Source organism: Silurus aristotelis (assembly GCF_946808225.1).
Source record: "Silurus aristotelis genome assembly, chromosome: 8".
Classification (NCBI taxonomy): Eukaryota; Metazoa; Chordata; class Actinopteri; order Siluriformes; family Siluridae; genus Silurus; species Silurus aristotelis.
In genome coordinates, this window is record NC_139581.1 from 17,831,947 (window position 1) to 17,855,173 (window position 23,227).

Sequence of the window (23,227 nt, forward strand, 5' to 3'; positions counted from 1 at the left end):
AACACTGTATACAGAACAGCTGGATGGAAAATATCATTGTCTCTTCAAAAAAAGATGCGCAATATGAGCATGCAGCATTGTTCATGTGTGTGTCTGCAGCTGTATTATAAAAAAAAAAAAAAAAGATTATTAATCTTGGATTGTATGTTAGAAACTTTGTAACCAATTTGAATAAGATTTAAAACATGTTGACTTTAATATTCAAAGTACAAAGCAAACACTTTGCAAAAACTGAGACCTTCTTGTTATATTGTGTATAAAACACAAGGTGTTTCTGAGTCATAATAAATCAAACATGGTGGAATGGGTCGAATATAATAGTAGACTTCTTTCTACGAACCTGCGTTCACTCTGTATGTGTATACAGAAAAAAGGGAGCATGCTGTTACCCAAAATTATTTCTCATCAAAACATGATGTCACTGTTTACACTGAATGTCAATTAAACATGTTTTCAAGTACCAGTTTGAATCATGTAGTAATAAACCAGATCAATTTCCGCAACATTAACGTGATTCAATTATGTAAAAAATTAATCAATTTAAATCTTTGTTGGAGCTAACAGGAAGGTATTAACTATAGCATTAAATAAATCAAACTGATTCAATGATGTGTTGCACGATCCCCTGGAGCAGGGGTCACCAACCTTTTAGTAACCGAGAGCTACTTCAAGGGTACTGAGTAATACAAAAAAGCTACTTGTTTGATACAAACTTCCTGAATGACAAAGTGGCACAGTTCACCTTTAAAAATATTATTATTAATAGTAATATTCATGTATGTAAAGAGACTGTCTGATTCCATATTAATGATAATGATTCCTCACAATAATTATTAACAATGATTTACCATGGTAGGTACCGTTTTAGGTAGTTAGCATGGAAACCTTTGTGACACGTACCGAAATGTCTCTCACATTGTGCTGCTTTGTCTTTGCCACAGTTGCCACGCAAATGAGACATACACACTTTTGTTTTACTGTCATAAAAGAAGAACACTCCCAATCACTGTGAAAATGTTCTTTCGCTTTTCTTTCCTTATTTTTGGTTAAAAACTGCATCTAGCGCCCGCTAGCTTGTCTAGGGAAAGCGCGATATGGAGCTTTGTCTTGCGCACGATATTGAACTTTGACACAGTCAGGGTTCACATACACAAAAAAAAAATTTATAAAAAATATATATTTTTTTAAAACTTCATGAATGCAAGTGTTACTGATTCCTAAAGAACAGCAACACAATTATTTAAAATTTTTAGACGGAGCTCCATGGTGATTAGTGTTTAAATCATGTTAAATCTATCCAGAGCGACTAACTGAGTAGTTGAAGGTTAGGGCCCTGCTCAAGGGCCCAGCAGTGGCAACTTGATACTGCTGTTGCAACTTATGATCTTCCTTTTCTGAGTCCAATGACTTAACCCCTGAGCTACCACCTCCATGGAACCAATCATTGAACAATCATTGCGCCTGGCTGCACTGCACACCTTGGGAGCAGATCCTTCCGCCTTACTGCGTTGTGTGTGTGTACGCACGTTGTACTGCATGTAGAGGAGGAGACGAGTCATGCGGCTTGCTGCCTGATCCCAAAGGAAACACATATTAATACTCTGCAGATGTGTAGGCCCAGTCTTGACCACATGCTTCACACTCATGGAAGAAAGGCAGGATCTAGCTATTGTAACATAAGAGAATGAATCACTATTCAAAAGTACACTAAACCCAGGGGAAACGGTGTCCCACCGGCACAACGGTGTAAATTTGCATGGGGTTAGGGGCAACGTTAATGGATTATTGTAATAAAAGTCTTAGTCTTAAGAATTAATCACTTCAACTCTAAGATTTTCAAACCACTGGGAACTATGAAGGATATGCAGTTTTAGATAATGCCAAAGATTCTTTTCACCCACAGGACACATATTAAAGTTTTATCATAACAACAGCACATATTTTATTTAACCCAATAACACATGGAGTTGGTAAATCAGCCAAACCCGGCAGCTGTTGAACGGCTCAGAACGCAGTTTTCCCAACCTCACTAACCTCATCTAGGGGGGGGTTTACAGTCTGAACTCACTAGCACACCCGTGGTAAGTGCACAAAGGGTCAAGTGTCTGTTATTTTCCCATTTCGTTACTTACGTGTGGAGAAGTTTTACACGCTTGTTTTAAGCCTTTCAAAGTTAATAACAGATCACTGCAAGGTGCCAAAACAGTGCCATAAAAAAAAAAAAAAAAAAGATAGGAAATTGAAACACATACATTTTGCCACACATTTTCCACAGACAACGCCATGTCACGCTTTTTAAATTTAGGTACTAGTTCACTGCCTGGAAGCTCATTTGGACTTTAGTATTTCTATGAAGCGTTTAACAACATCAATTTTCCACACTTCTCCACAGAACTGCATTTGGTCATCCAAACGCGATAAAAGCGACCATTGGTTAAAGCTGCTGAAGTATTATAAGACCACTGAGAGATCACTTACAGTGAAAGAGACAATCTGAGGACATCTCAGTCCACACCCCACTCATGGACATCACTGATAGAGCCATTAGACACACAGCCCTGCCATCAACTTTCCTCCTGCCGCCAAAAAGATTTAGCAAAAATGGCACTTGTAGATTTTAACCTTTAACCTGAGAAGACCGACGGAGACGAGATGCGCTGCATGGAAGTGTGGTGTCCTTTTACACACTACATACTCAACTATATATCCATGTCTGCAAGCAGCCCATCAGCGGACTCGTCCGTAATGGAGTTTGGCGAATGAGGAATAATGTTAACACTGCAAATGCCCACCAGTCTCTTCTCATTTCATAACTGAGTGTACTATTAGATCTTGAAAGCACCAGTTGGCATACTTCCAACAAGGCATCAAGAATTATTAGGGATCAATAACAAGGGAAACAATATAAAAAAGAAGAAAAAAAAAACCTACGCCTTCATGACCCCTTTTCAACCTGTCAAACCCTTCATGGCAAACTGTTAAACAAGAAAAGAACATATAAGAAACTGTAAATTAAATTAATTAAGTACAGACTCATATTTTAAAATAAATACAAAGTACAAGATGTTCTATAAATGAGCTTAAAGCCAGAAGTAACAAAAAACTCTCTATAGGTTTATCACCTCATATACCATTGTTCAGCTGCCTTGTCTTTTAGTACAGTACATATTACACTACATATTACAGTACAGTATATATTATTGTACAGTGGTCCCCTACCCCCGGGTCAATTAGTACCCCACAGAAAGAATACATAACTTAGAAATTATTTTCGTTTTATTTATTATCTGATTCTGAACAATGTTTTATTTTGGAAAATTACCGGATTCTCTCCACCACATCTGTCTATGACTCACTCTTGATGCATGTCATGATGCCTCGGTCACATGTCTTACCTCCATCCGCTACCTTCTTAAAGGGGCTGCTCCGGCCACTAACACATAATACGTTACCGCTACACTGAAACCCCCAAGCGAGCAAAATGAACAAAAACCAACACCATGGATTCACGTTTATTATTATATTTAGAAAACACCGGTTGTTATGCCACACCTTAAAGGCCGGTCCGTGAAAATATTGTCAGACATTAAACCGGTCCGTGGCACAAAAAATGGTTGGGGACCGCTGTTATAGTATATATTACATTGTAAAGCTCTTCTCTCATCCCATTTCACACCAGACAGTGAAGCTGTGTCCTAAATGCTGCCATGTTAATCAGTGCCATTTAGACAGTGGCTTAGAACAAGGTGCCTATTAAAAAATCTGAATAGTTTTGTGTTACCTGGTCATTGTTTCAACTAGAAACATAAGTACAAAATAAAATATTGATGCTGTATTCATTTACATGTATAGCAGACACTCTTGCCCTGAGCAACTTACATTTATCTCATTTACACAACTGAGCAGTTGAGGGTTACGGCCTTTGCACAAGGGCACAGCAATGGAAGCTTGGTGGTGCAGGGATTGGAACTGAACCTACTGAACAGCAGTTCAACATCTTAACCCCTAAACTTCCAATTCCACTAATATATACATACAGTGGAACCTCGGAGCTCACAAGGTTTAGGGACCAAGACCGGTCGCGAGTTCCGAATTTTCGCGACCTTTTAATACGCCCCTTCCAACCCAGTAAAAACCCAAAGAACACTATACGAAATCGATTTAAATGAGTAAATAACACTATTTCACTCCATAACACTTAATTATTAGACTATTTTAACAATACTTTAATAATTTATTTGTCATACAGTACTGCATATGTTATATGTTATAGTTTAAATGAATAATACATAATAAAAATAGTTTTAAAGCATTTTTTAGACAATTTTAATGAGATAAACCTTGATAAGAAATGTTAAAACTAGCGTTTTGAGCAGCTCGCGGTTGCTCACGAGCCGATCTGAATGAGAGTCGCCGGTCGGAATGAAAGTCGCGAGCATGCGAGGTCGCGAGCGCTGAGGCCGCGAGCTCCGAGGTTCCGCTGTATATATATTGTAGCATATGCCAGATATTCACTCATTTTATTGATTAAACAAGCTAATAAATGGTAAAAAATTTTAGTTTATTCATTAACTTGACCAGCTCTTAATGATTTTGTGACCTAATAAGGAATTAAAAAGCATTGCTTTTACACTGATGACACTTGCGTTCACAACAAAGCTTGCTGACAAGAATATCCAGGGTATCTTACGCTCATTACTGTGCTAACAATGATAGGATCTTCACTGCACATGCTAATAATTTAGTAAACAGCATGAGATTCAGCATGAGATTAGGTATAGACTCTGGATAACTCGTATATTTCTCAAGCGTCCAACAGGTTTATCTCACCAACGTGGCCTACGCTTATCACACTGTAACGATCACGGAAATGAAAGAAATACCAGTAACTAGAAAGTACTTGTCAGTGTGAGTTCAAATCGTGTTAGACAAGGTCCATGGTCCTCACCTGATAAGCTTAAATGTAACTCGCGTTTGAATAAGTAAGTGGAAATGCAATGCAAACATACAGCCTCACGGCCATGAGTTAATAGTCGACTGACATGCCGTTCCAATTCCCCTGCTAGTCACTTCAGAACTAGCATTCACTCGTGTTCACATTATATTGTTGTGAGGAATAGTGAACTGGAAATCTTATCACACTTATCTGTTGTGTACTTAAACATAAACATGCACTCACCCTTCTAGTGTTGTCCAGGACACGTGCGTCAGGCCGACCATAGTTGGGTGGATTAGCATGGGGGTCGTAGCCTAGTCTGGCAAGCATTGGTGCAATCACAGGCATGTCCCTCAGCACGTCCACCGGGATTTTCCCTACCCACTTGGACAATGCCTCCACGTTGACCGGTTTTATAACCTGGTCCGTTGAGCGCTCCACCCTGTGAAACACAACAAGCTCTGGGATTAGTACTAACACTATCAATCCTCATAATAAAACTACTCTAGCTGCCTAATCAGCCCTAAATGTATCATAAGATGCAATTAAATAATGCCCGGAGCCTTCCTCCATTTACAGTGCCATGTAAAAATGGATCAAACCAACCTTTTTCTCGCTGAGATCATCTCCTCATTGCCATGTATCGTGTTTCACTGGCCACATAATGTTTGGATTTCATTTAGATAATGATAATGGCAGTAATGGCTCTATTAAAGACAGAGCCCCAATAATTCTCTATAACCAACCAGTTGTAGTCCACTATACAATCCGATAATCAGATACAAATGAGGGCCTGGAGTGAAATTGCTTAAATAATTAAATAATATCCTACAGAATTATTGTATGTTTGCAATTTCAATATTTCACGACAAAACCCACATTGTGTCCATCTGTGTTCATGTATGTGTGAATATATTTTTGTGAGGCTTAAGAACTTAAAATCTTTGTAGATCCAAATTCATGAGCAGCTCGAAAAATAAATCATGCATTATGACACACCCATGCTAAATTATTGATCTCCTTGAAATGAAATATTTAGCAAGTTGGGGAGAGCTGACGTTTATTAGAGATAACAAAATATCCGGCGTTCAGTTCATTTCAATACTATTAGCACTGAGAGGGTATTAAACAGTGGTCCATGCTTTTGAGAGATATGGTCCCTCAACATAGGCAGGGTTTTGTTTTTTTCTAGAGAATATCAAAAGCCCGCAGTCTTCCTCAATCTCAATGGCATCTTTTGCAATTTTGCCAAAACCAGTTTTGCACTCCTTCTGCACACCCTCAGAAGCGAAAAAAAAAAAAAAAAGATTTCTATCATTTATAAGTTGTTTAGTTTACTTAGTGATTTTGCATGTTGTTCTTCATTATCATAAATAGGACAAGTAAAAAAAAAGTGTGTTCTTACAGATATTCTCTAACTATTCCGAACAGCTTAGGAATAATCAGGGTTGTAATATTGTGTCTTTCTGTAGTTCACCCATTTAGGTTTACATCATGGGTATTACAACATCTATTACATTACATGTATTGTCTTGTTCCTGGATCCTGGTTCCTGCATTTAGTATTAAATATTTCTTTATTTCATTTCTTTGTTGCTAAATAAACAGTTAAAAAAGATGTTACTACTAAAGAAGAACAAACTCTTCATCATACAGTTGAATCAAATGCACCATAGACAATCTATTTATCAAAAGTAAATATTTAAATACAAATGCTAAATTAACATTTAATCCGTTTTTTTTTTTTTTTTTTTTTTTTAATATACATAGTTAAACAACAGGTAAAATTAGGTGACGTCATATTGTAGTTTTCAAATCGATCTTATATCTACACTATTTGTCAATTATTTTAGATCCTATATATTGGTTAAAAAAAACACCCAATTCTCAAGAATCAACAAACAATATCACCACATACAAATACTGTACGTTTGTCTCTTGTTTCATCTCAGTAAAAAAAACAAATATTCCAGTCAATTCTGAACTTTCCATTGGCTGTGAACCGCAGAGACTGGGAAAAAGTGCTTAAGAAGAATGCTATGCGTTAATGGCACCTCCCTCCCCTCTTGCGTTCCCTGTTTTTGGAGAAAAGGCTAGTCGAGGCCACCTCTGTTATTCCCAATTTAGACGCAACTAGAAGCAGATGGGAAACAGATTACAACAGTCACTCCCCGTCTGTAGTGGAGGCACTGGGAATCTCCAGCATGCCCTGATTTTCGACATCAGAGAGCTGCATGGATGAAGTGCCATGTGTCCTCCGGGACAAGAGTTCTTATATGATATTGTCAGAAGGATTTTTTGTTTCTCGAACGTTTTTCCACTGAGTCTGCTGCAAGAAGGGTTAGGCCTCTAGTGTGACTCACACTCCCATGTGTGTTTGAGTATACAAGCATATGACTGCATGGCCCAGGAGCGAGCATGACTGCCCGCCTCGTCACGCCTCCTTAGGTGTATTTTACACTCTTGGAGCTGGCCAGCTGAAACTGAAGAAACAGTGTGAGAGCACATATCTTCCCTTAGACAGTCTACTTCTCCTCCACAAAACACTGTAGATTATGGCTCAGACTATCAAAAACACTGGCTTTGCTTCCTCACATGACTTCATCACTACTTGGCCAGTTTCAGGCTTTCTTTTGAACAAGTGTTTAGTGTTACTGAGTAGATCCACACTGTACACTTCAGAGTTAGAGACCCAGCCTTCTCCCCAGACACCGGGCAGTCCATTTACACTAGAAACAAGTGGTGCTTTACATGTTGGACTCCCAGGCCAATACAGTGCTCTACTTTACAATAAACCATCTACATTTTGAACTGCACGTCAGCACTAACTACATGATTAATAGGCTTATTTCTGTTCAAAGACCGATGGAATTGCTTTCCCCCTCTTTTTTTTTTAAGACTATAGCTCAAGATATTTTCCACTAATGGAAGCTGGCACTAAGTTTCACTCTAAAGTGAAGCTCTTAGAAATTAAGAAGAAAAATGCAGGCAGGAAAATAGAGATGCGCAAGTGTGACGAAGAGCTAAAGCCGATCCACGCAGTCGCTTGCTGCTGAGTCATGCCATTCTCTAGAAAAATAACATCTTCTGTCATCCGCTGTTGCCATGGCCAACTAATGGAGAGCCAGCGTGGCTTCAATGCACTGATGCTAATTGGTATGAATATATAAAGCTACAAAGACACGCTTTGAGGTGGCATGTGAAAGCATTTGCAATTCAAAAGCTGTCACACTGGTGTGCTAACGGATGCCTTATAGATAGGCAGGAGAGAGCAAACGTGACTGCTGACAGATCTGCAGATTAGACACTTGCAAAGATTAGAACATCTGGAACCACTAAATACAACCGTTTTTTTCTAGAAATTGTTTTGGTCTAAAAGATTGTGGTACAATAAGAAACAAATGATCCTATTACTAGTATGCTAGTATTACTAGTCGAAAAGAAGTTTATTTCTATAGCGCTTTTTACAACGGACATTGTTATAAAGCAGCTTTACAGAATTTACCCGTTAAGGTGAACGATGTGTATTTATCCCTGATGAGCAGCCATGGAGACAATGGCAAGAAAAAACTCCCTTAGATGTTATGAGAAAGAAACCTTGAGAGGAACCAGACTCAAAAGGGAAGCCCATTCTCATTTGGGTGATATCAAGAGTGTGATTATATATATTTTTTTAAAACCAAACAGAACACTGGAGAGTGAAAACTACCATGAACATCAGCATTTAAGATTATAAGTAATGTCCTTTATACAGTCTTATACAGTCATTTGAGGTTATGGAACCTACTGAGCAACTCAAAAATAGCTCAAGGTACTAGTGCAAACGTTCAGGTTATTATTATATCCTGTTATTAATTATAATTTCATCATGTTAATGTCGCTGCACTGAACTGAGATTTAGCTTTTTTAGATTTTCAAATGCCATAAAAGTTTTTTATCAGTATTTGTATTGATAAAGTGGTATAAATACATCCCAAGCTCTTATGGCCAGACGGCCTGATAAATCAGTTTCACATATTCAGGTTCTCATTAGTTGGCCAAAGTGCGCAGGAGCAATTTTCATCGTCTCCACCCATAGCCCATGTGTACACAAGTGCTTTTAGAAAACGCAAATCCCCAATGTGTCTGAGAACAGTGCTGGTAAAGAAAGAGGAATCCTTTAACACAGATAAAGATGTCCATCTCACTAGCAAGAGTCATAAAGCCTCTTAATATGGAGATCAATATAGTGATATGAAGAACAACCTAAAACACTAAAAACCTGTCAGGCACGTTAGAGCAGGAACGAGACTAAATATCATGAAACTTCAACACACCTTTTTTTCAGACTATTAATAATAAAGTAAAACCCTTAAAAAACTTTTTCTGCCAATCTCTACACACACAAAAAAACCATGTGAAGTTTTTTTCTCATTGAGCTTGGCTTAATGGCCTCTGCCTGTTTTTTAATTATTCATGATGAACTCTAGTGCTTTTCTACAGGGTGGTGTTTTCCTAAAGTCAGATAAGAGAAATCCCCAGCTGCATCACACTAAGTAATGGCCTGAGCTCTGCCACAAGTCACCTTAAAAACATGAACATGTAATGGATCTTAATGGTCATGTCCTGGCTTTAGGGACTCTGGCCTTGGATTATGTGGTGCACCATAGATAGAGACCTGGGTACTTTTCTGGCAGGTGCTGTGGGCCAAATTTAATGGATGGTTTTCTGTAAGTGCCCGCTGGGAGTCTGGGTGGGGTTCCATGTTCATCATCATCCATTAGAGCCTTGAAGTCCTTCCCACCCCACCGAAAATCATATCAATGCCTCCTCTGAAAATGAGCTATGGTGCCCTACTTCCCCTGGAGGACTGTTGCATGATTGAGGCTTGAGTAGGCATGTTTTTCTGACTACCTTGTAAAAAAATATATATAAATATGGAAGGCACCTTAGGCAACTAGAGCTCTGTTAATGAACTCTGTGTGGTGCAAATTACATAGCAGCAGAAAACTACGCATCATGGTTTGCCCTGCCAGACTTATTCAGGCTTACTTACACCAAAGAAGTATAGTACAGTATGCTGGGGATCCGATGTGGTTTGTCTGGGATGACATTTTCACGTCTCCATTTTTTGGCTAAAACTTCAAAATATTTTCCATTTACCTTCACAGAATGTTAGCTTTCATGTGGAATGATTAATCTAAAGATGACTAATGTGAGAGTGGAAAGAACAGAAGAGCTACCAGAGGGTGTAAGTTTATATATCATAACAGCTACACAACTACCAATTATACCAGAATCATGATTCATATGTTTTTTTTATTTATTATTTGGTGAGTTTTTTAGCTTTTGGGTGGTTGGTGGGACTTCTTGCATATTTTTGAGTGATAGTTCATTGCAGCATACAAAGATGCTAAAATGTAGGGCTTCTGTCAATCACTGTAAATTGTATTTTAGCAGTATTATTGACATCAGCTTGGTCATGTCATGTGTCCAGGTTTAGTTTGTGGCCTTGGGACACTACATTCGGTACCCTTTTGATTAATATTTAATTTAAATCAATGTGTTGAAAAACAACATGCATATGCTGTAAGGGTGGGACACCATCTGGTATCCAGACAACTCAGAAATGCCTCTTCATCCGTTCAGCTCTACCCTCCATTCATTTTTCTCAAAATCCTGAAATGAACACACCTACAAGACATGTTTAGAGTGTGGAGCTGAGAGACTGTCTGAGAGTGAACAAATACAGCAGTGTTTAGTGTGCCTACAATGGCTTTTAGTACTTTTAGACCACCAAAGCTTCCATTCAGAAGTAGAAAGACCCTTGCTAATTTTACCAATTCTAAAGCACTTTAAAGTGTTTTTAAAGCACTAAAGAACTGAAACTCTGCCTCATGGCACAGGGGAAATGAGGGCATATGCACAGCATTGTAGTCATAAGCAACATTAGTGTTTTGGTGCAATCACATAAATAAGTGGCACAGTGCAGAGCAAACTAGGATGAACAGATCAAGAAAAAAGTAGGAGCTTTTCATGTAACATACAAGCTGTTAATGAAAAAGTGGGAAAAATGCTTCTCGAGCATTCTAGCTTACACAATAAATGATTTTGAGCTTCTACTTTGATCAACAATTACATTTTATTTCAATTTATTTTTTCATTTGCCTCAATGAATTGACTCTATTCTGGCTTGAGCCGGATACATCTCAACATTCAGTGTCTTTTATTAACATATAATTGGCTGTGTGTAATGGTACTTTTCTTTCTGACGTTATTAGATAAAACATTTATAAATACATAGTAATTAAATGCATGGGAAAAGTCCTTGTCAATTTAAAGGTAGTGTGAATTGCTTGCACACAGTGTACTATTGCAATTTCCTCCAGAGGATGTTACAACACTGCAGACAAGCTGCTGTTTTACCCTGCCAGAAACAAAGTCTAAGGAGTGTTCTCATTAAAGCACACAACCTTGATCTGTCTAACTATCTCAAGCTACGAAGGTTAGGAATGCACAACCGAAGCCAAACTACACTAACCAAATAATATCTGGGGGAAAAAAATTTGCGATGTACTTATAGTGCTCTGTGTTACAGTTCTCAGTCTTCGGTTTTGATTATGATATGAAAAACTTTCACACAGGTTCAAAGGTTTCTTGGCAATTGTAAAATCTATTTACATAAAAGTATTGCTAATATTATTTGAAACTTGCCAGTGAAATAAAATTATATGCCAGTTTTTGGTGTGTGATAGACATGCAAAGTAATCTATTCCACTATAAAGTGACGAATAAAATAGTTTTTCGTTCAATATGTTAAATCACTTCCAGGAACTTGATCCTTCTTGGAAAATGCTTCTGGCCTTGATACAAAAGACAAACAAAATAAAAAACTACACTATTCACTTAGCCTCTGTGTTTTATTTCTGCCCTGTTCCAGAAACACTGAGAAAAAAACACTACACAGATAACAGTAACATGGGTTATCAGTGGGCTGCTGTGGGAAGGTTAAAGCACCCTGCTGGAATGATCCATTCTCCAGTATTCATTTCAGAAGAGTTTTCACCAGTCGAAAGTATAATGAGGAAAGGAAATTTATAGTATATAAGATAAACACAAGGTCAAATTTATAATGCGTTTCACAGAGCAATTATTTTTGCTGTACTGCTAAATTACCTGACTCTGACAGCGAGCGAGATGAAAGACAGGCCTGAATGCCTCAGGAAAAAAAAAAAAAAAAAAAGAATTCAGAAAATAAATTCTTGAGCAGCGGCCTGAAAGAAAAGACAGACCCCGCACTTTTTTTTGCCTGCATGCTTTTTATTTAAAACATTTTGTTTTCCTTTTGAAAGACGAGCTGCATACAGTGAAGTGTTGTTATCTAGAATGACCCTTTGTATTTTGGATTCCTGAATTAGCTTTTACACACTTTCACAAAGCCGAAGTCGGCTATTATTAGCCTTTAAGTCAGAACTGCTCTGAAGTGCCATAATAATCTGCACTGCCAAGGAACAGGAACATTTCCCTTGTATGACATTTGGGACCGGTCATGCTTGCTTGGGCCCTAAAGCAAATTATCCAAGTTACATTGAAAATGATCAGAAATTGGAGGGTGGAAGCAGCTAAATAAATAGAAAGCAGCTCTAGAACCCTAAGTGTAGCTTGCTACCTAATTATCATCTGCCTATACAAACTTCTCCATGTACAAAAAAGTTCTAATACATCAGTCTTAATTTAATCCCACGAATTGTTTCAGGGTGGCTGTAATTCCGTTTACAAGTAAAATAATCCACTCTGGTGTTTCTGGGAGATCACAGTTGAAAGGCTGAGCCACTGCAAACATTAAACAGAAACAAGATGGAGAACTTGTTTTAAATGATTATTTTTTTGTTGACACAACCCCAAATTCGCAACACTTATCCCTGGTGTGCTTACAGGTAAATCCACCACAACTCAGATTTAAAAGCAAACGTTCCCAACCAACTACCTGAAATTTATTACAGACATTCTGGAAATCTCTAGTGAATGTCTCTGTTGCCTTTATTTGTCTGCACAAATTTCAGGTTTGTATGTGCATAGTTTCTTAAGTCTATAGGTTTTAATAAGAGGCCACAGTCTTAATTTAACTATAGAAAAACAAATAAAGACAAAAGTTTTATATAGTTTCTATAAGACATTACTTTTGAACTACTTAGGCTAGATGCACAAAACTGTCTGGAAACATTTGTTTTCTAGACATATAATAAAGTCTGCACACATCTATAACGTCTAACTGTTCGCTTCCCTTGAAATTTTTCTTTTCTTTTGTATAATCCAATTTCAATTTAGCATTTCTATTTAAAGCCTCTATGTCTTAATCTCTATGCAGAAACCTAAAATTTTGCACACAATTTACAATTTCCTTTCCAAAAACATGAAGTAAATTTAAGACAAGTTGGTCAGTTGGAAGGTCTCCGGTGATGGATTTACAATTTTTTTTGCCACAGTAGTAGATATTGTAAATTATATTAGCAAACATACTTAAGGTTAGGGTTAAACAGGGTGAGGGTTCCAAATTCTCAATGAAACCTTTTCGTTGTTGTTTTGGTGGTTTGTTTTTAGCAATGATATTTTAAGATGCTATAAACAACAATGGGTTTGGAAAAATGTCATTAAATTCTTAATTGTGCCCCCTGCTATCAGGATTGCAAATGTGAATATGTAATATCCTGTATGTGTTCATATGGAAATAAAAATGTGGGTACATTTTTAATAAGTTTTAGATTGTTGTACTGGTTGTTTGTATTTTTGTGTTGTTTTTAGGTTGTTATGTAACTTTTTTTGTGTTGCTTTATAAAACCAAATGCACATTTCCACTCTGGGGACATTAAAACAAACTAAATAACTACCTACCTAACTAACTAACTGACTGACTAACAAGAGATGGCTACTTTTAAGATTCCCCTACTGTAACTAAAAATATTTTTTAAAGTCTAATAAAATAGTGTAGCTGTTCAGTCATTCACAATACCACTATGCATCGCAAAGAAAAACCTGCCAATATCCTGCACTGCTTGCCACAAAATGTTATAAAATCTCAATAACAAGTCAGAAACACAAGCTTTTCAGGCCTATTACTTTTGTTAAAAAAATTATTTCCTTCTGTAACCTCTTCATCCCTGGTTACAAAGAAAGTGTGCTTACATTTTATGTTTATGAGTAGAATACATCAGCTTAATCCTGTGCAAAGATGTACCACAGAGAGCCTGTACCAACATGCTTTAAAAGTGTCAGGAACGTGACTGCCGACCCAGCTTATACGCCCAACAGTCATTTACTGGTCATTAGCACTCACCACCTCCAACTCTTAGAGTAACAACAATCTGACAAAAGCTGATTTTGAACAGAGCTGTGCTTCAATTTTACTTCTCAACTTAGCAAGTGAAAAAACAGATACACATCCAGTCCTATATTAGGACATGCCTGAAAAAAGTAAAGTCACGAGAGACCAATGTTTTAAAATTAAATGAACAGCAGCATGGAATCTTAATGGGGTGAGTTCAAATGAACCAGACACGACAAGTCACTGTATCAGAGGCCAACACAATTTAACGGGTCTTAGGCATTGGTATTCAGTACAGTAATCCCCCGCTTTACCGCGAATCTTGCGCCCCCATTTTTATCGTGGAATTGCATTTGCCACATAACTCATTTGTTTGGCTGATTTTCGATAGACCAAAAAACTAATAGGGAATTGTTTTTATGGAGTTTTATTTTGAAATACTGAAATATAAAAATATAATTATTAATTATAAAATGAAGTAAAATGTTAATACAGTACACTACAGAAAGTAAAGAATGCCGGTGACTTGTATCTTTAAGGCCTCTTTTTTGATCTCATTGGACACTTCAACCAATAAACAAGCAGAGAAACTACGCATAGCGACGCTACTACAGAACTGTATACTGTAATTTCCGGACTATTAAGCGCACCCATATATAAGCCGCACCCACTGAATTTGACAAATATATTTATTTTAAACATAAATAAGCCGCACCTGTTTATAAGCCGATATCTACATTAAAACTAATGAACTTTACACAGGCTTTAACGACAGTGTCTGTTACATGGGTGAAATATGTTCTGGCTCCTTTAAGAGCAGAGCGGCATTTTGAGAATAGCCTGGTGCCGCATTTTCCGGTATTATTGCATGTATGCAAGACCGAGGAATATGTCCTTATTATTTTCTGGTGCTCATTTCTAAGTTTCTTTGACTAACCCGTAACGCTGTTGCCAAGAAAAAAAAAAAAAAGCATGAGTTTTGGAAACCTGTCTGTGCTCATATGATTTCTGTTGCAACTGGAGTTAGTGAGCTCTCCCTTGACCCAGACTCAAAGCGTTACAACGGGTTGTATCTAAACAGTAGCCTACCAAGAAAGTCATTGTTCACTGTCTTCCTCCTTCCGTGGAAGTTTTTTCTCCCGATGCCGTGCAGCTCAGAACACAGGTGAGGTGCTTTTTTTTTGTTTCCGTTCGAAAATTTCATTGATCTAATGTTATGTCGCTCAGTTTTTTGGCTTGAAGTTTGTGAAACCGGGAAAAACCCAGGAAAAATTCATAAATTAGCCGCTTCGTTGTTTAAACCGCGGGGTTCAAAACGTGGGAAAAAAGTAGCGGCTTATAGTCTGAAAAATATGGTACTTTACAGTACATGTACTCACTATACATATGATAAAGTGTACTGTATTTCTACGTATTTAAACAAAATTCACAAAATATTCTTGCAAATGGTTTCTCTGTGGGTTTTAAGTGTTTGGGAGGATGATTTACGGCTTAAACAATAAAAATTAAATTAAAAAAAGCATTTTTTGGGTGCCGTACTTGTATTCTGATCTAGGCTGCAAATACAGAAGACCCTGCCTACCTACGCAATTAACACATCGAATGACTCACTTTATGAGACTTCTTTACAAGGGAATTCCCTTTATATTAACTTTACATTACTGATACAGAACAGAAAGCCCCACATCTCCTTGCAGCCACTTACTTGGATAGCGATACACCTCCTGCTTTCCCAATGAGCTCCTCGTGATGCAGAACAGCTTCATTCCAGGGAATGTTTAGGAATTTCAGCAGCGTCCGCATCCATTTCTCTGGATGCAAGACGAGCTGCTCATAGTGCACAGGCAGGCACTTGTCGGCCGCCTCTAAACACTGAGTGTACATGGTCTCTATGGCCCGGTTCCACTTTGTGAGGCAGTCCCGGTAGCTATTTAAGTCAAAGCCAGCGATAGTCACTTTGCGGGAGATCATGGAGTGGACGGAGGCTCTGCCGTCACGAATCATAAGGATAAATTTGGCACGTGGGAAGATCTTTGCCAAATATGAAAGGGACTTCAAGGCAAACGGGTCCTTGTTGCAAAGGTAAGTAGCTGGCTCACCATGCTTCACGATGATCTCAAGCAAGAAAGCCTGCATGGCTGAATCTAGCACCTCATCTGTGACGCCAGCCTCGTCCAGGCGCATTTTTTCACGTCCTGAGCGGCTCCACATCTGCTTCATGGCCAGAATGCGAGGGATGACGCGCGTCTCTTCTCCGCATCGAACATCCGGATGTGCGTCCAGCATGGCCCTCATGAGTGTAGTGCCGCTGCGAGGAACGCCTCCAATGAAGATGAGCGGCATGTCCTTGTTGTAAACGAAGGGGGCACTGATGTTCTGTCCAGTGCGCAGTGTAGCATGCAGGCTGCCCAGCAGTGGCTGGCTTCGCTCCTCGCGTTGGTGGCACTCCATTGCATGCCGACCCAGGTAAAACACTGTCACAGAGCTGATGACCAAGCAGGCCACCAGCAAGTTTTGCTTCAGTTTGCCAATCATTTTCGAGCCAGAGGAGGCAGGGTGGGCCTGTACCAGACAGGGTGGGGTAGAAATTAAAGAAAGAGGAAGGGAAGGCTTAAGAATGACACCCGCTTTTCAGGACTCCCAGCTGAAGGACAGGCGTAGATCAGGATCTTCTCCGTGCGGCTCTCGTTGAGTTCCCAGCTCCATCGGGCCTGCAAGAAAAATCCAGGACAGAGCTTTACAAAACTGAACAAGTAGAATCAGTGTGATATGGCATTTATCTCTTTCCTTTTAACTCTCGATCAAGCCATAGTTTTTGCTTGAACTCCAGCATTACCTCAGAAACCCTCAGCCAGTAAAAAAAAACCTGCTTACAGCCGAGTGGGAAATTGAACACAATAGACAGCACATGTAAAGGTTTACCACACAGTCCTGGCTTGTGCTCAATGGTCGTGTCGTGAGGTTTTCTCCTGTGCTTTTCTTTGACCAAAAGACCACACGGTGCCCTAAGGAAACTCTATGCATTAAAATCTCTTGTGAAAATTGGAAAGTGGAGAATATCTTAGCATAAACCAGAAAGGATGAACTTTCCATAAATGTAAATTACATATACATTTCAGCTAATTGCCATTTTATTATATCAGTACTTATCTGTTGTTTCTTCTAAATAAAATTTTTTTAAACCAGACTGAAACAGGCATCTGTAAAGCAGTCAGCGATATATTCTAAGATTCCAGACGAATCTACAAAAAACAGTTTTGTCTAAAAAGAATTGCGGCTACTAAACCCAGCAAAGATGCAGGAGATAAGATCCCAGTGAATAAGACTATAATGTAAAATATGAAGCGTCCACCAGACAAGATACCATTTTCTTGTCTCCATTCACGAGAGGAAATAAGCTAAGCAAGAAATAAGAGCTAACGCATGTAATGACAGATGCGGGTGGATTATCATTAGCCTTAAATCGGATCAATTTAACGCTTACCTAAGCCAAATATATCAATAGTATAGAATAGAAAATCCCACAGGACCTGACTGAGCACTTTGTGTGTCGCACAGTGAGTAGGAAGGTGAGGAAAGCAAGAAAGAACTTTTCTGAAACCTTTCAAAGTTGCGTGGTATTCTTAGGGCTGTCACATTTCGACTACTAGATGAAAATTAGATGCCGCCACTATAAAAAACGTCCGAGAAAGTGTCATAAGGCCTTCGAGAAAAGGAGCTGGAATCAAGTGCTGTGCTCAGATTGGATCAAATAGAGATGCACACCACTGGCAGGTCAAGACATGAAAAAAATAAAACTCGCTAAAAAAAATAACAGCAGATGTTAGGAAATGGTGCTGCTGGAAGAACCTCTGTGCTCTATTTCTCTGTAGGGTGTCTTCACCACATTTTATTTGTAGGGGTGCTGGTCAGCTCAAAACCAGTTACTGTGAAAAAAAAAGAATGATGTGCTAAACCCCTACAGAGTCTCCATATGTTTAAGCTAAAAAATATGACTCATGACATGTGCTGCTCATTTTCATGAACTGAGCCAAGCATTCTGGAGTTGACTGTGTAATACTTGGAAAGTTGCCAGCCTCAGTGCTATAACTTTCTATGCTTTGGCTTTAAAGGATGACAGGCAGATCTGTAGAAAATGCATCTCTGGGCTTTTGCATATATATATATATATATATATATATATATATATATATATATATATATACATATATATATATATATATATATATATATACATATATATATATATATATATATATATATACATATATATATATATATATATATATACATATATATATATATATATATATATATACATATATATATATATATATATATATATATATATATATATATATATATATATATATATATATATATATATATACAGTGAGGAAAATAAGTATTTGAACACCCTGCTATTTTGCAAGTTCTCCCACTTAGAAATCATGGAGGGTCTGAAATTGTCATCGTAGGTGCATGTTCACTGTGAGAGACATAATCTAAAAAAAAAAATCCAGAAATCACAATATATGATTTTTTAACAATTTATTTGTATGATACAGCTGCAAATAAGTATTTGAACACCTGAGAAAGTCAATGTTAATATTTGGTACAGGAGCCTTTGTTTGCAATTACAGAGGTCAAATGTTTCCTGTAGTTTTTCACCAGGTTTGCACACACTGCAGGGGGGATTTTGGCCCACTCCTCCACACAGATCTTCTCTAGATCAGTCAGGTTTCTGGCCTGTCGCTGAGAAACACGGAGTTTGAGCTCCCTCCAAAGATTCTCTATTGGGTTTAGGTCTGGAGACTGGCTAGGCCACGCCAGAACCTTGATATGCTTCTTACAGAGCCACTCCTTGGTTATCCTGGCTGTGTGCTTCGGGTCATTGTCATGTTGGAAGACCCAGCCTCGACCCATCTTCAATGCTCTAACTGAGGGAAGGAGGTTGTTCCCCAAAATCTCGCAATACATGGCCCCGGTCATCCTCTCCTTAATACAGTGCAGTCACCCTGTCCCATGTGCAGAAAAACACCCCCAAAGCATGATGCTACCACCCCCATGCTTCACAGTAGGGATGGTGTTCTTGGGATGGTACTCATCATTCTTCTTCCTCCAAACACGTTTAGTGGAATTATGACCCAAAAGTTCTATTTTGGTCTCATCTGACCACATGACTTTCTCCCATGACTCCTCTGGATCAACCAAATGGTCATTGGCAAACTTAAGACGTGCCTGGACATGTGCTGGTTTAAGCAGGGGAACCTTCCGTGCCATGCATGATTTCAAACCATGACGTCTTAGTGTATTACCAACAGTAACCTTGGAAACGGTGGTCCCAGCTCTTTTCAGGTCATTGACCAGCTCCTCCCGTGTAGTTCTGGGCTGATTTCTCACCTTCCTTAGGATCTATGAGACCCCATGAGGTGAGTTCTTGCATGGAGCCCCAGTCTGAGGAAGATTGACAGTCATGTTTAGCTTCTTCTATTTTCTAATGATTGCTCCAACAGTGGACCTTTTTTCACCAAGCTGCTTGGCAATTTCCCTGTATCCCTTTCCAGCCTTGTGGAGGTGTACAATTTTGTCTCTAGTGTCTTTGGACAGCTCTTTGGTCTTGGCCATGTTAGTAGTTGGATTCTTACTGATTGTATGGGGTGGACAGGTGTCTTTATGCAGCCAACGACCTCAAACAGGTGCATCTAATTTAGGATAATAAATGTAGTGGAGGTGGACATTTTAAAGGCAGACTAACAGGTCTTTGAGGGTCAGAATTCTAGCTGATCGACAGGTGTTCAAATACTTATTTGCAGCTGTATCATACAAATAAATAGTTTAAAAATCATATATTGTGATTTCTGGATTTTTTTTTTTAGATTATGTCTCTCACAGTGAACATGCACCTACGATGACAATTTCAGACCCCTCCATGATTTCTAAGTGGGAGAACTTGCAAAATAGCAGGGTGTTCAAATACTTATTTTCCTCACTGTATATATATATATATATATATATACATATACATATATATGATAGGAATGATGTTGGCTCTTGATGTGCGGTGATTTTCACGTTAACCCTTGTGTTCTTGAGCTCAGGTCAGAATAATTTATTCGATTCTTTTTTTGCAAGGCGATCTGCAAATCGAGTTCAGTCAAAAGCATGTAAAGTGGGCAGGGCTTCCAGGTTCGGTCCGTTTATATCGACGTCTAAGGCTACAACGATATTAATTCCGGTAGGTATGAAAGCTGTGTTTTTCATTGCGTCATTTGCTTTTTGTTATTTGGTTTCGACAAATGCTAGGGAAAAATACCGTTTTTTTTTTATTTATTTTTTTATGGCCAGACAAAGAGATGGAGCAGTTTCTGTGAGTAACCCAACACTATAAAGTTATTTGCTTGGAGTTAAATGGGTTCACATGACTAAAATCCATCATTGTTTGATCTCTCGTTTATTTCAGTCCATGCTATAACAAGGAAACTTTTTCATTTATTCACTTAGGACAGCATTTTTTAAGAACTTTCTTTTTATTACAACAAACAAACGAATGAATGCATTCAAATAACAAATTTTATGCATTTTCTGACTTATCTGAATTAATCTGGACCTTACCTTAATCGCGGTCCAAAACCATTCCAAATTAAAATGCTGACCTACATTTCATTGGAGGATGGAGCCACCAGGAAAGAGGAAAAGAGGAAGGCCAAGGAGGAGGTTTATGGATGTGGTGAGGGAAGACATGCAGGTAGTTTGAGAGAGGCAGATGTAGAGGACAGGGGGGGTATCGAGACGGATGATCAGCTGTGGAGACCCCTAATGGGAGAAGCCGAAAGAAGAAGAAGATACTAACATATTTCAACTTCATATAACTCATACTAACCTATTTCAACAGATTTCAATTACAACATCTGAACTTGTGCTGCAACTATGTAAAAATGTAATCCTTCATTATTAAAGGCTAGAAAATATCTATCGTCCGACACACTCAAAACTCATGGATCCACCAGCTTTGTTTAATATTTTGGTCAGAAACATAAACAGAGACTGATATAAACAGAGAATTAATCTGGAATCATTAAAAGTCATGAAAATGAATACAGACTTTAAGAAAATGTGCAATAAACAAAAAATAAATTTTTCGGAACTCATTTGCAGTTGTGTACCAAACATTCTGCTGCTGTCTATCCAAAATGAGCAAAAGTTACACAGAGATGGACTGTCAGAATCTTATGCTCCTTTTGTTTTTATTCATTTTAATAGTGTTGATTGGGTTTAATGTCAGACATGACAAAAGAAATCAGGACAAGTGAGGCATTAAAGCATTCATAGGCCTAGATTTAAGAAAAGCCTGGGAATGATGAAGAGTTTTCTCAACCCTCAGATATTCAAGCTGGAAGCAAAAAAATAACCAGACTCCACATTCCAAAATCATGATTCTATAAATCATGATGGATTAGAAGCAGCGGGAGCTGCGCTGTTCTCATAACAACACACTGGTATTTACTAATGCTGAATCCAAACAAAAGTAATAAGAGGCAGAATAAAAAACATACAAAATACGGCCAAAAGTGAGAGAGAGAGAGAGAGAGAGAGAGAGAGAGAGAGAGAGAGAGAGAGAGAGAGAGAGACTGCAGGGAAATTCGAATGAAATCAAATTCAACCATCGACTCACAATCAAACATGCCATACCTATACTCAGACTAAGTCCATATCCTTATGTAGATTCAATTCTATCTGAGAGGAAACAACCCCGGAGGCCTTGTAACTGATTTACTGCTGTGGTCAAGCAATGTTTGCTCTCACATTTCATCTTGGTGAAGCTGAAATCAAGAAAGTGTTGGTATTAAATTAACAGCACTTCTTCACTTCTGTTACGGATATCCTCCATTGGATTTGCCATTGATCTGTTTGGTAAATCTCCATGGTCCTGTGCGGCAACTAGACCGCATCAACACTTAATAATGAGCGCTGCAGCCAGACATGATAGGCAACACATGATGGGTCACTTCTTTTACAAAAATGCGAGGGGAGAAAGACGAAATTAAACTCTTATGACTCAACTCTAAAGAGGAGAGACTGAAATCACTGCTACTATGCTTCCGACGAATCATTTCTGGATTTGGAGGCCATCCAGGAGGCTTCCTAATTCTAAGTAGTTGACAAATTTCTGGGAAATGAACATACTCTGAGGAGGTCTGCTTCTCATATTGGCAGTGTCTCAAAAACACCATGAACCCTGATATCTTTTCCTGTAACACACACTAAATACTACTTTGAAGGCTCTAGTGTACGCAGGGGAGGAATGGCGTGATGGTTCTTAAATATAATTGGTCAGAAGGTGTTAAAATTGTCTTGTAACAGCCACTGTTATTTACATTGTTATAATGTTAAATTGCATTGTTGTTTCTATAGCAACAGTTAATTTATTTGGCAGTTAATTAACAGGCACTTGTCTGGTAGAAATAATGTAACAAATGTTATATTAAGAAGAAAATCTACCGCTGATATGGGGAAGATATTTTGTGTAAGTAGACATCACAATGAACGTATTCAGGATTTGTGCCAGGACCAGTTTCAGTGTTGTGCAATCTGCGTTTTATGAGATAGAAAATGAGGTTTGATTGGTGAGCAAAATTCTATTCATAGCTGTTTAAGCAGGATCTAACATGGAATAAACTGAAATTGTAACATTTCACAACATTGATTATAGCTATTACGGTTTATAAAGCATTATTTTAGCAACTGATATTATTATTAAACTGTACATAAAAATTATCTACCCTGGAGTCCTAGTTTTGGATTATTGATGTAACAACTATGTTATAGTGTTTAATTTTTTTCTTATATCGCTGTATAGCAACAGCACGTGTGCCAACTAGTGAATATTATTCTCATTGTAACAGATGAGCGTGAAGCATTAATTTAAATGAAGAAAATTTACTAAAACAACAGAATCATTTTGTTATATCCTTAGCTATTAACCTCTGA

At 38.1% G+C, this 23,227-nt stretch overlaps 1 protein-coding gene across 4 annotated transcripts in view; it reads right to left on the reverse strand.

Annotated features, from left to right (window-relative positions):
* tpst1 (tyrosylprotein sulfotransferase 1) overlaps positions 1–23,227 on the reverse strand; it is a 43,653-nt gene that overhangs the window by 15,556 nt on the left and 4,870 nt on the right. For 2 of the 4 annotated variants that reach the window (XM_083549316.1, XM_083549314.1), the window contains exons 2-3: positions 15,942–16,947; positions 5,180–5,378 (exon numbers count right to left, since the gene is read on the reverse strand). In XM_083549316.1, the coding sequence (XP_083405442.1) occupies positions 5,180–5,378; positions 15,942–16,771 (1,029 nt within the window). In that variant the 5' untranslated portion in view covers positions 16,772–16,947. Of the gene's footprint in view, positions 1–5,179; positions 5,379–15,941; positions 16,948–20,896; positions 21,085–23,227 lie in introns of those variants that run through there. The other 2 variants (XM_083549315.1, XM_083549317.1) reach the window with 2 other exon arrangements.